Raw genomic sequence first — 13,301 nt, forward strand, 5'->3', positions numbered from 1 at the left:
TTTGTGCAAGTTTCAGGTCTCATGATTAAGGTCAAAGGTCATTTAGGGTCAATGAACTTTGGCCGAATTGGGGGTATCTGTTGAATTACCATCATAACTTTGAAAATTTATTGGTCTAGTTCATTAAACTTGGACATTATAGTAATCAAGTATCTCTGAACATCCTGTGCGCGTTTCAGGTCACATGACCAAGGTCAAAGGTCAATGAACTTTGGCCGAACTGGGTGTATCTGTTGAATTACCATCATAACTTTGAAAGTTTATGGATCTGATTCATGAAACTTGTACATAAGAGTAATCAAGTATCACTGAACATCCTGTGCGAGTTTCAGGTCACATGATCAAGGTCACAGGTCATGTAAGGTCAATGAACTTTGGCCATGTTGGGGTTTTTTGTTGAATAACCATCATATCTCTGTAAGTTTATTGGTCTAGTTCATAAAAAGTGGACATAAGAGTAACCATGTATCGCTGAACATCTTGTGCGAGTTAGAGTAGTATTCAAAGTCAGCACTGCTGCTATATTGAACCGCGTGATGCAGGTGAGACGGCCAGAGGCATTCCACTTGTTATGCATATTTACCACTTGTAACCAGCTGAGTATTTTGCTTTAACCCTATGTAGGCCGGGGGGGGCCTCGGAGGCCCCCCCCTCAACAAATCGCGCCATATTTTCGCCGCGCGAAATTTTTTGACCGCGCCACTCGCTGACTTTTTACTTTCAAGTCTTGCGCAACTTTTGAGACCAACTTTGCGTCCTCCGGGTACGTGGTTCCGAAATTACGCAACATTATGTAAGTGCATGTCAGACCGAAAATTGCTCAAAAACGTGATTTCGTGTACAAAGTCAATGCAAATTGTGTTTTCAACCAAAATTCATAAATGTATGATTATTTTTAGTTTTGCTGCTCTAAATGTATTTATTTTATGCTTTTTATGATCACAGAAGAGTCCCCAACAAATTTCATTGAAAAAACAAAGAAAAACAAAAGGTCAAAAAACAAAGAAATACATAAGAAATTGCAAAAAACAATAAAATACATAAGATCATGATTTGATATCGCAATTTTTTTCATGTACACTTGCTAAGAACACCACAAAGATTTTCTATACCAAAAATTAGTACATTTGGAGCTTTATTTAGGGAGTTAGAGGAAAAAGTATGATTTCGCATACTAATTACGCATAAATGAGCATAATCACTTAATAGCGACTCGCACGAAAAAAATTAATATACAATCTTGGAGATTATGTCCCAGGCAACCAGCATGCCAATTTTCGGCGCGATCGCGCAGTCGACGGCCGAGATCTTAGGGGGGGCCTGGGAGGCCCCCCCCCGGCCATATGAACTCCCAAAATACCCCGGCCTAGATAGGGTTAAAATAGATCCAATTATCAAGCTTTTAAAATAGGTTTTTTTTGTGCTTTTCACGGGCCTCAAGAGAACTTGATGTTATGTAGTAATAGAAGCGTTGTGATTTCATAAGTTTGTATATAGGCAACCTGGGTGATTTTTCTGTTTATCACATTACAGATTTTATTTTCTATCACATAGAGATATCATAAATACCTTTTCCAGCAAGCTTGAATTGATGAAATCTATAGCCAAGGACTAGTTTTTGCCACATGTTATTTCTGGCTTTTTTGGTGCAGCTTTCCAAGTCTATGTTTATTCACATTATGTGTAACAACTTTTCCTGACATAGCAAGTTAAGCCCTAATTAGAGTCAAATAAAGAAACCACAAAAAACCCAGGGGGAAGGCAAATATATTGCCTGTGCCACATTAATATCAAGATGCAACCTTAAGATGGGTTTAGCATGGACTAAGCTAAATCAGCTCACATTTTTTTTATTGGTTTATTGTAAAGAAAAACTTTGTATGTAGACAGTACAATGTGATGATGAATTGTGTATGAACAACAGACTTTATACATTCTTTGTGTATTGTGACCAGAATGTGACTCGAGTCAAATGTCGCAGTCTGCTGTATGTGACTCTAGTCAGATAAGTGGGCAAAGAGTTAACATGCTAATTGCTATGTCATTTTTGTGCTCACAATCTTCAACGTGATCAGGCCTGATCAAGCTTATTCATATTAGGGCATTTCAATGTATAGTGTACATTGTAGCTCTATTGCCAAGCAAGGAAATGTGAAAATGATGGGTCCTGTTGCTGATTTGTCATCATACTGCAGTTCAAAGTAGCATTTTTTGACTTGCAGAAACTAAAAAAAATCATGAATTTATTCACTGAATCTCAAGTGCTTTAGAGTGATAAAGTGGGTGAAAGATTACTAGGGGGTGGGTGTTTTATAAATGTTTACAAAGTTATTTATGAATGACTGGGACATTTTTAGGTGTTAAGTCAGCTATTAAAGGAAGCAGTATTTACATGCAGCATAAAGGGTCACCAGTTGTGCGTAAAGTCATTCTTAAGATTACAAAAAACTTAATAACCCTTTTGTGTATAAATGATTTTTAAAAAATCTTATATACCAGACCTTCATTTTTGAGGAGCGCGATCGCGCCGGCGCTCCTACCGCACTCCTTAAAAAAAATAAGGAGAGCAAAAAATCGCGCTCCTAAAAAAAAAGGAAAAAAAAATTGCTAAAATTTCACATCTTTAAATCCATGGAATGGCCTTCTTTTTTTTCATAATTCTATCAGAAAAATGAAGAATATTCATCTCTTCCCCGACTCTAATTTTAATTTAATCTCGGTAAATATTGCAGTCTCATATGTAGATTTTCATGGCAACACCATGGAAGTCTACATGTGGGACTACAATGTAATTCAAATCAGAGTCGGGAAAGAGGTGAATATTCTTAATTTTTCTGATATTTTTCAACTAAATCAAAGTAATTTCAAGGAAGGAATTATGGAAAAAAAGAAGGCCATTTCATGAATTTAAAAATGTAAAATGTGAAATTTTAGCAATTTTTTTTTTTTTTTTTTTAGCAGGAGCGCGTACGACATCTTGTAAAAGTATTAACGTGACCCAGGCCTAGTTTCACCACAGATTAGATAATAGCTAACACAGCTAATGCATATATACAATGTTAAGAAAAATCTACTATTTATCATACATGTATTGTAATGAATTGATTTGAGCTCCTTACGGAGAGCGATTCTGAAGAGCTCAATTCAGCTCAAAAAATAAGGAGAGCGATTTATTGAGCTCCACGAAATTATAAACATGAAGGACTGATATACATGTACACTATTCCCTTGAAGAGTTGGGTGATGATATTGTACATGAATGGAAGGATGAATTAAATGCAGGATGATAGGGTATTACACATTTATCATGTTAATGATGAGATTTATTGTAAATGTCATGCTGAAGTGGTTATGCCTCAGATGAGCAGATAGCAAGTAACTGTCAATCAGAAGAGAATAAGCTAAATTCTATGTATAGCAAGTCTACTTGTAAACAATGAATCATTTATTTATGAATAAACCTAGAAAAATATATATTAGCAGGAATGTATGTGTTTGTTTTCTGAGATAGGAATGGTTGAATATGACAGAATTTGTGTGAGAGTGAAAGGGAGCTTCATGTACTTGTATGCATGAATGTATATGTTCAATGTTGTATTGAATTAATCTATCCCTCTTTCAATTTATCAATTTTGCTTTCAAACTTGGACATGTATTTGCATTTTATCTCCATCTCTTTTTTAAAATATTTTTTATATTTTTTCTTAACTTTTCCACTTGTTAAAGGGGAAGTTCACCCTGAAGAAAAGTTTGTTGTAACTACAAATAGCAGAAAATAATATAGGTGGTTTGATGAGAATACATTATAACTGGGTTCCAAAAGAAACTTATCAAACTTAACAATCGCAGAACACTAATTCCACTCAGTCAAAAATGAACAAAGTTTGACGCAGACTAGCTTCAATAATCTTGACTTTTAAAGCACATGTAAAGATTATTGAAGCCTTTGTCAAAATTCTGTTCATTTTGACCAAGTGGAATTTGTAAAGTGCGCTTGTCAAGTTGATAAGTTTAGATTAAGAAAGTTATTAGAAATTTAAGATGGGCATTTGTGAATTCATATAAAAGCAGCTGCCCCATACAATGTATGTTATGTTATATGCAATGCATAAATTTTGATATTTTTTATGGTTTGTGATGACCTTCTTTTTTGGGGGGAGGGGGGGGGGGGGGGTGACAGGTGAAAAATCATGACATTAGTCTATTAGTATGCTGAAAGTGACATTTCATTGAATTTCTACGATACATAGGAACCTGCCTGCATGACATCACAAATTAAAGGGGAATCCAGCCTTGGCCATAAAATGTTGTGTTGGGAAGGAGAAAAATAAATTAAACAGAATGGTGAAAGTTTGAAAGAAATTGGACAAGCAATAAGAAAGTTATAGCTGCTTTAAAATTGAGATCACTAATAATGTAGATTTCAAATTGGCAACTGGGTAAGTAAATTATGACAAGGGGCAAGGACAACTTTCCCATAGGCCATGTACTTTATTATCAGGGATTTGTGGTTTTCTCCTAAGTACCCAATCCCCTGGGGCAGTAATCTAAATATAACCCGTGTAGTATATTGTTTTATGTCCTCATGAAAGAAAAATATAATTTGAAATAAAACTTTTGGGAAAAATGACATTTTAGCCATAATATGTATTGGAGCTACATGGAAGAGTAGTCCTTGCCTTACATCACTATGACATTCCATATGCGGCCAATTTGAAATCTCCATGGGTATAGTGATTACCAATATTTACAACTTTTAAAAATTCATGTCTTTCTTTTTGTTTGTCCAATATTGTTCAAGCTTTCACCTATCAACTAGTCTGATTTTTCTTTTCCTTATAAAAACAAGTTTTTATTTGGGTTGGATTCCCCTTTAAATAATTAAAGATCTATTAACTTTTTATTCTTTGATGGATTTTCCTCAAACCTTTGGCAATAGTTTATTTTTTCTGCTATTTTTAAACTTTGTCAGGGTAAACTTCCCCTTCAATATTACTTGCTCAGAGTAGCTCTTTATCAACTTTCTGTTCTTCAATTTTGGCAGCATATTTTTTATAATTACAGATATAGGTATACAAAGATAATCATTTTTTCATCATTTATTAAAAAAGTCAAATAGAGATAACTTGTAACGCCAGGTGGGTGTTTCATGAAGCTGTTAGCAAGTTAAGAGCGATTTTAAGAATATATACCAAAATGTTCATTGGCGATGGTAAAGTGCATAAGAAATATTCACCAGTCATTCTTAAAGTCGCAATTAACTTTCTGAACAGCTTCATGAAACAACCACTAAATGAACTTTAGGCTTCCATTTGGATACATGTACATGAATGTGATTGACTTGCCCATACACCATACACCCCCCCCCCCCCCCCCCCGATATAAGATATTTGATGTTTAAGCTTGCAAAAGATAATTTTCATGTAATACATGTACCATGATTACCATCCTCCCTATTTGAGTTTTGATTGTTCTGTGCACTTTGTAATATCATTCTTTAAAGAAATCTATCCAACTACTAAAAAAAATACAAAATATCAGACCTTTTGAGAGTAAGACCACCTTTCTAAAGGCAACATTCATATTTTTAAAATATAGCACAAATACCGGTACATGAAGGACAAATAAACCGGGCACCAAAAATCCAAGGCTGATAAAAGGGGCACAGTGGCCAATAAATAGCAGCCAAGGTAATTACTTTGGTAGCCTTGAAATGATTAAAGCCTTGATGTATTAAAATATCAAATTCAATATGCTAGTACGCTTTTGCAGATTGCTTCTTAAAAACATTACTGGTAAGATTTAGAAGAAACATACATTGTATAATAATAATTATAGAAAGGGTTTAGTGAAACCAATAGGTTTTGTGTTGCTGTAAACATGGATTGTTTCCCATTTATCAGATATTATACTCAATAATGGATCAGAACATGTACATTGGTACATTTGTAGGAAAGGGTATTTCTTTCATTAAAAAATTATCTTTTTTTTCCTTCCCAAATTTTCAATGAAAGCTTCAACTAGCCTACAACATAAATTCTGAAGGATACTTCACTGACCTGTCAGTTATACTTTGCCTGTCATTGTTGGACAAATTGAGATTTTTAGTATATTCTCAAAAGTTACATACTGTACAATGTATAGTGTACTCTTAAAATGCACAGGAAAAAAATAAAAACAAGATTTTACATTTGTCGTGAATTTGGGTTCCTTTTCCCCTTTTTGATATAAAACCACTTCTCAAGCATGGAATGGGAAAAGAATTTGACACAATTTTGTCTACGGCAACGCTTAATTCATTCAATTGAAACTGAGATAGGAGTGTTGCATGATGCTCGAGTGTAATTCACATTACTGAACATTACCAAAGAACTGCAATCTTAGATGAAGATAAATATTATGCTAAAGATAGTTGTGACTGATAGTTCATTCTGATGTATTATCCTTCCATTCTATTACAAGATGATACTCGGCTGACTGTAAGATGAAACTGGTCAGGTATGTACGATACGAACTTTCATCCCCGAGTAACCTTCAGTTCACACTTCCAGCAAATACATGTAGTAACAATGAATGTTATTGTCTGCTGTTAAGAGAGGCTCTTATCCTGCTTCTGGGTATGCCTTTACTATAACAATGTCCACTCTAGGTCGATCGTCCACGTCGGTCTGTACCATGCCAAGGCGCTTCAGGACACTGATGCCACCACTCACCCGTCCAAATATAGTGTGCTTGCCATCTAGCCACTGGGTGGGAGCTAAGGTGAGGAAAAATTGGCTTCCATTGCTATTCGGTCCACTATTTGCCATAGACACAATTCCGGCTCCTGTGTGTTTTAAGTCTGTTGTGATCTCATCCTCAAACTGACTCCCCCAGATTGAGTTTCCACCACGCCCTGCAAGACAACATTACATCAGATTTGAAGTTACAAACTAAACAACACTTGTTCAAATACTTGAGCAGCCTGGAAGGGAGTGGGGTTCAACTACAGAAGCCGTTTCATGGTCATGGAGAAGAGATTCCATATTCAAACTGGAAGACTAATTCCTGCTGTCTGCACAACCTCATTTTCATACCCCTTAAAAGTGAGCAGTACTACACAACCAAGCATGATCATTTTTTCAACCTTTTGGTGTATTTTAAAATTAAAGTATGAGCTATCTATATCAATTTTATCATAAACTTTACTTTCAAAAGAAGACATCAAAAGGTTGAATATATAAACACTTTTTCCCAGAATCAATTGTAATTTGGCAGCCAATTCAGAAGTGCATTTTTTAGACACATGGTATTATTTTTATACATGACCAACTTTTTGTGTAAAAAAGAAATCCTTAAAATGATTTGCCACAACTTGTAGATGAGTGTAAATACACTAGCTTACCCTTTATTTTTATTTTCATGTCTATGACAGGTTGTAATTAGTGATTTTGATTTCTTAATTACCTGTGCCTGTTGGATCACCTCCTTGTACCATGAAGTTCTTGATGATCCGATGAAACTTAACACCGTTGTAATATCCTCTCCTTGCTAGCTCTGCAAAGTTCTTGCAAGTCTTTGGAGAATGTTTCCAGTATAATTCTACAGTAATCTTGCCCATGCTGTAAAACATAATTTTACCAAATCACAATTAACAGAAATTGAGATTTTAGAAATTAAATTTTCAATTACTAAGTTTTAATATTGAATTTTCAGCCCAATCACAATATACACATCCACGTCAGAAACAACTTTCTTTAGTTTCAGTGTCAGCATCACTCAGAATTAGGCAGACTCTATTTTTTTACTTTTTGCTTGAAGAACCAAAATAAGAGAGAAAAAAAAATTGTGAACTTGCCTGTGCAAAAGTGGCAAGAGCTCCATTTACCCCCAAAAATTGGAGGAATAAAAATTATGGCAGTTTTCTATAATATTCAGCATATGTCCATGTATAATACCCCCATTCTTTATGGCTTTTACTGGTTTCTTATGAGCATATCCGGAAATCTCAGACAGAATAATGAAGAAAAGAGAGGAATGAAACAAATAATAAGAGACCAATGTCTAAATCTAATATAAGTCTACACATGTTTTGTGAAAATGGATTAGGACTTATGATGTCTGAGGGTCTTTCTTGAAAAAGTCACTCTTCTCAGTGGCACATCCCTGGATACCCAACAAACATGTATGTGAGTACCCCCCGCCCTGCCCCCCACCCCTCCGGGAGGGTATAGGTACAGGTTCGAACTTTGAATCCTACCACTGGTAAATTAAAAAAGAAAAAGGAAAAACATTCAAAAGAGAAAATTCTATGTAATAACAGAGCTTAAAGGGGTACCCCTGGCTGAAATTATTTACAACGTAACATTTATACATCTAGGCCTACATGTATAATGTGATAATGTAAAATGAAGTTAACTAGTAAGTGTTAACGTTAAGTTAGACTTTGAAAGTTGAATTGAAACTAAAAATTGTTAATATAGTGAGACCACAACATATCGACCAGTGTCCATAGGAACAGTAAGAATCGATTTTGCGAGAGAAAAATAAGGGGAAAATGTAATAATTTAGTAGAATTTATCAAAATTGCCTTTACTACACTCGAACCCCGCCGAAAGTTGTTCATACTCCGAAACGGCTAAAGAAATGGCTTTAGAAAAATATCTGTCGTCAATCGTCGAATCGAGCTGGAGCTCGCAGTGGAAGTAGTCACTCATTCAATGAACAAGGTTATAATATAACCTTGTTCTCAGTTATATGTCCATGTGTGGCAAAATAAGGGTGGCAATGTTTGGCTTATTTTCTCTTTTTCTTTAGGACAAATGCTTGATTTTTTTTACACTGACAGTTTCCATTACACCTTTTCATCATACAACTTGGCTCTTAAGTAAATTTGATTCTTTATTTCATTTTTTCTTAATTAAAAATAGAGATAAAAAAATGAAAATTTTCTTGCCATATTACTTTCCACCAATAGAGGGCGTATAGAGGGCGTACACAAAAATATGCCCAAAATTCAAGTTTTTGAGTGCTCTGTGAATACAATAATTTTTCCCAAGTTACTAATGAAAAATAAATTGCAACTGTATGGAAATCAGTAATTTTGGTCACAAAAGCGATATTTTAATGATTTTTTATAGTATGTGCTCAATACAGCATTGGCATGCCATAGTACTACCTGTAGTTTCTCCACAGGCAGAATGGTAGCAGTGAACAAGTGGAAGTAGTGAGACAATCATTTAGCATGTTGAAATCATAGAACTGATTTGGAAGAATCAAAATATTTCACCACTGAAACAAGAATCGGCCGTAAACTTAGTGTATCGAGGGTGGTCGATTTCAAAAGTGGGTGCAAATATGAAATCGTGGTATTCGTTACATATTACATGTATATACGCGAATTGAATCGAAGTCACCTATATCGCAACATGGGAATCTCTGATCTGCTCAATACTCTGCACAAATGAGACAAAAACTAAGTAAAACTAATAAATATTTTTGCAGATATGATGCTTAGAAAATTAGGTGGTCGATATCAAGTGGTGGTTCCAACCGGCATTAAGCACTTTTAGAAATGTACGTCCACATAGTGGACTGGTACGAGATGACGTCATTTTTTGGCCTGCCATATGCCTCAGGTCCTCACACACGTCCACTATCAGAATTGAGAACCTCGCCACATCCATTTTGCGGTTCTCCTAAATCATAGACGACGTGCACGTGAGTGACGTCATTTTAACCGTTCAAGCTCAGCATGAAGATCAACCTTTCCCTTTTAAAACACAGTTTTCAGTGACTTTTTACAAAATTAATGTAAGTTGTACGATGCATTATGTTTACCATATTTGAAATTGCTTTCTGATCTACAAAATATATATCGATATATTTCCTAACTCGCGTAAAAAGGAATCAAAGCGAGTGAAAGGGCAAGTGTGCACAAGTTGCACCTTCGCATCACCCGACTGGGTCGCCAGGCGATAGTACGCCAGATCTTCTGGGTCGGGCAGCGTGTCATGTCCCGCTGGTTATCATGCTGTTTCACGTAGACGTACGTACACGTACCAGTCGAGTGAAATCTAAAATGTTTGCATCTGTAGTGAACAAGGGCAGACGACGACGTTGATTCGAACGATCAGAGGACTGCGACGCCGTTCACGTTCACTGCTCCTAAAAGTCTCTATTATTAATTATGTCAACTGGACTTGATTCAAATTCAAGTTTTTCAACAGCATCAAAACATGACACCAACTCGCTCTCTCTGAAATTTTGTTAGTTTTGTAAGTGCTTTCAAAATAAATTCTGACAATTATGAAAATCACGCATCTCTCTCCCTCTCTAAAAAAAGTCTCAGTTCAGTCTCAGTCCAGTCCCAGCCCGCGCGTTTCCGTTTTACACCCTGGCGAAGGCATTTTTCGGAAAAGTAGCCAAAAAGCGACTAGTGAAGAGTCTACACACGTCGCTGGTTGCATGCAGCGTGCGACACAGGCGAGTCCACCATACCACCGCATGCAATTTGCACAGTTACTGATCAGAGCACAGAGTTCCTCGGCACTTCATGTACAGAGAGAGCGGCAGTCAGGAGTGAAATCCGAACATGCTTTTGCAGTCGCGTTGTTTATGATAAGTTTTTTTTCTAAAAATAAATTATTGACTAAATGAATAGAATGACAGGCAAAATCAAAATAAACAGATACTTATAATGGAAAGACAAACTGAAGTTTGATGGATTGATACACTTAGAAGCTGCCGAAAGATAGATATAGAAGACTGATAGAGACAAGATAGACAGATAGATAGATAGAAAGAGAGACTCGAGAGAGAGGTGGATAGATAAATAGAAAGAGAGAGAAAGAGGGAGAGATGGATGGATAGATAGATAAATAGAGAGGGGGAGAGACAGAGAGGTCGATATATAGAGGGAGAGGGGGAGAGAGAGAGGGAGAGAGAAAAGGATAGAGAGAGAGATAGATAGAGAGAGAGATGTTGTAGATAGAAATATGGACGGACAAAGAGAAAGAGAGAAAAAAAGACAGACAGATCCTAGAGAGGGAGAGAGATAGAGAATTTGAGAGACAGATAGATAGATCATATAGATAGAAAGATAAAGAATGAGAGAGACAGAGGAGATGACAAATTAACAGATAGATACATAGATAGATAGATATATAGATAGAAATAGAGAAAGACAGACAGATGGATAGATAGAGATAGATAGATGTTAGATATATAAAGAGGGAGAGAGACAAAGATTATTAACAAATTAACAGATAGCTAGATAAGTTAAAAAATAGATAAATAGATAGAGAGAAATAGAGAAAGACAGACAGATGGACAGATAGATGGATAGAGAGCCTAGATAGATGTCAGATAGATCAAGAATGAGAGAGAAGAGCGACAAATTTACTGTAGTTACATAGGTAGGTAGAGAGAGAGAAATAGAGAAAGACAGACAGATGGATGGATAGATAGAGAGATAGAGAATTTGAGATAGATAGATGTTAGATAAAGAATGAGAGAGACAGAGAAGATTATTAGATAGATAGATACTGCAGTTACATAGATAGATAGAGATAGAATTTGAGAGATAGATATATAGACAGATAGAGAGAAAGACAGACATCAGCAAATCGGCAAGGCAAATGATCAAGGCAAACATTCGTATTGAACCTGGAAAGTATAAGCTCAGCTGCATTGGAAAGTACGGTATGTTTGCGGATAACTTCGGTTCGGTGCGGACTTTGGATCGCGCGCCCAGCTGATAATGTAAACAAACGTAGACGTAGACTCTTCACTAGTCGCTTTTTGGCTACTTTTCCGGAAAATGCCTTCGCCAGGGTGTAAAACGGAAACGCGCTCCCAGCCCTGTTCAGCTCTTTGGTTTCAAATTCACAAACATTAAATCGAATGTCTGGGACCATGTCATAATTTAGGCAAGATAAAAATCCCTTGAACATGACATGATGATATTCTTATCAAAAGGAATTCTGAGGACATGCAAATTTCAAATACAATACCTTGTTTCTAAACAAACGTTCGGCGAATTCACACTCGACGACATGATAATTCTCTCACAGTAATCTCACTAAATTTCTTGGATGGTCTCGAGATCTCGCAACTTGACTTTGCACGCCACTGTATTCTCGTTTCCAGACGCTTACCCAACCACTTGACTTAGTTTCTTTGTCATATATACCGGTATATATCGGTATAAGCCGGACACTACGCTGACTTTCTCGAACGTAAAAAAAATATTGTCTAAAGCCTTTCGTGACTAAGAAGACTTTGTCGAAAATGTGTGAATCAAAACATCAGTTTCGTCCATGACTCGGGACAAATATGACATATTCGGAATTTTTTTGTTGTCAGCAGCATAATATTACAAAACGATCAGCTCCAAAATCAGCTGTCTTGCTGTTTCACCAATTTTTGACAAAGACCGCACACCTGTTCATTTTTATTCGATGGGCATTTCAATAGAAACGTGTTGTAGAATCTGCCCCAATTGCAATTACAAATGAAAAGTAGCTTTTAAACATGAACCCCACCTCACCCACTCAAGGGAGGGGGTGGGTATGAAATATGCAAAAAGTATCTAATTTAAACTAGCTGTATTAATAAAAAAAAATATGATTTAAACTGTGTAAATTAAAAAAATATTTTCCAAGTAGACCTAGAGAACATCTAAAAAGATTTAAACTTTTCTGTCCCGGCCCTGCACCCCAAAAAAATATGGGAGAGGGAGCTAGTAAATGAAAAAGAAAAACAGAAAAATAATGAGTGGGTCAATCGCTCAGCTAAACTTATACCCTCCCACCCCTTCTCCTTGATTGGGAATCAAACTCTGGTCATGTTATGTTATACTGAGGTTTTTACCCGACTGCTAAGAAAGCACGAATGCCTGTGAGCAAGCAACAAGGCGACCGACGGCTTAAGGTCCTCTCCGAGGGACCTGGTAATTAATCAGGATAAATGCCTTACCAATTAAAGGGCATGTGTCGATAGAGGAGGAAAAATAAGGAAAACAGAATGGTAGGAATTTTGAAAGAAATCAGCCAAACAATAAAAATTCATGGCTGCATGTTTTAAAAATGAGATCTCTGTGTAACTTTCAAATTGGCAACTGGTTAAGTTAACAATTACAATTTGTAGGGACAAGTAATTCCCACAGGCTGTGCATTTAATTTATCACAAATTAGTGCTTTTCTCATTAAATATATAATCATCTGGCAGATCGATCCAGGGGGGGGCATAGGCCGCCCTTTGAGAGACACTATTAAATTTCTTAATGTAAAAATGCCGTTAAAACAGAAGTGTGCCCCCTT

The 13,301-nt window shown here is 36.2% G+C and overlaps 1 protein-coding gene across 1 annotated transcript; it reads right to left on the minus strand.

Moving 5' to 3' along the window:
• Window positions 1-5,084: 5,084 nt before the first annotated feature.
• On the minus strand, window positions 5,085-12,148 carry LOC121410732 (peptidyl-prolyl cis-trans isomerase-like 1). Its single transcript, XM_041603004.1, has 3 exons — window positions 11,994-12,148; window positions 7,447-7,601; window positions 5,085-6,895 (listed from the first exon to the last, which is right to left on the minus strand). The coding sequence occupies exons 1-3, from the start codon at window positions 12,035-12,037 to the stop codon at window positions 6,603-6,605; spliced, it is 492 nt and encodes a 163-aa protein (XP_041458938.1). The 5' UTR covers window positions 12,038-12,148; the 3' UTR covers window positions 5,085-6,602.
• Window positions 12,149-13,301: the final 1,153 nt, after the last annotated feature.

This window comes from Lytechinus variegatus, chromosome 3 (genome assembly GCF_018143015.1).
Source record: "Lytechinus variegatus isolate NC3 chromosome 3, Lvar_3.0, whole genome shotgun sequence".
NCBI lineage: Eukaryota > Metazoa > Echinodermata > Echinoidea > Temnopleuroida > Toxopneustidae > Lytechinus > Lytechinus variegatus.

Bases quoted from the DNA above. Each gene is read 5' to 3' on its own strand.
- LOC121410732 (XM_041603004.1), bottom strand. From the start codon at position 12,037: ATGTCGTCGAGTGTGAATTCGCCGAACGTTTGTTTAGAAACAAG. The intron at 7,602-11,993 runs GTATTGTATTTG...TATGTTTTACAG, and splicing joins AACGTTTGTTTAGAAACAAG to CATGGGCAAGATTACTGTAG. The intron at 6,896-7,446 runs GTAATTAAGAAA...GTTGTCTTGCAG, and splicing joins AGGTGATCCAACAGGCACAG to GGCGTGGTGGAAACTCAATC.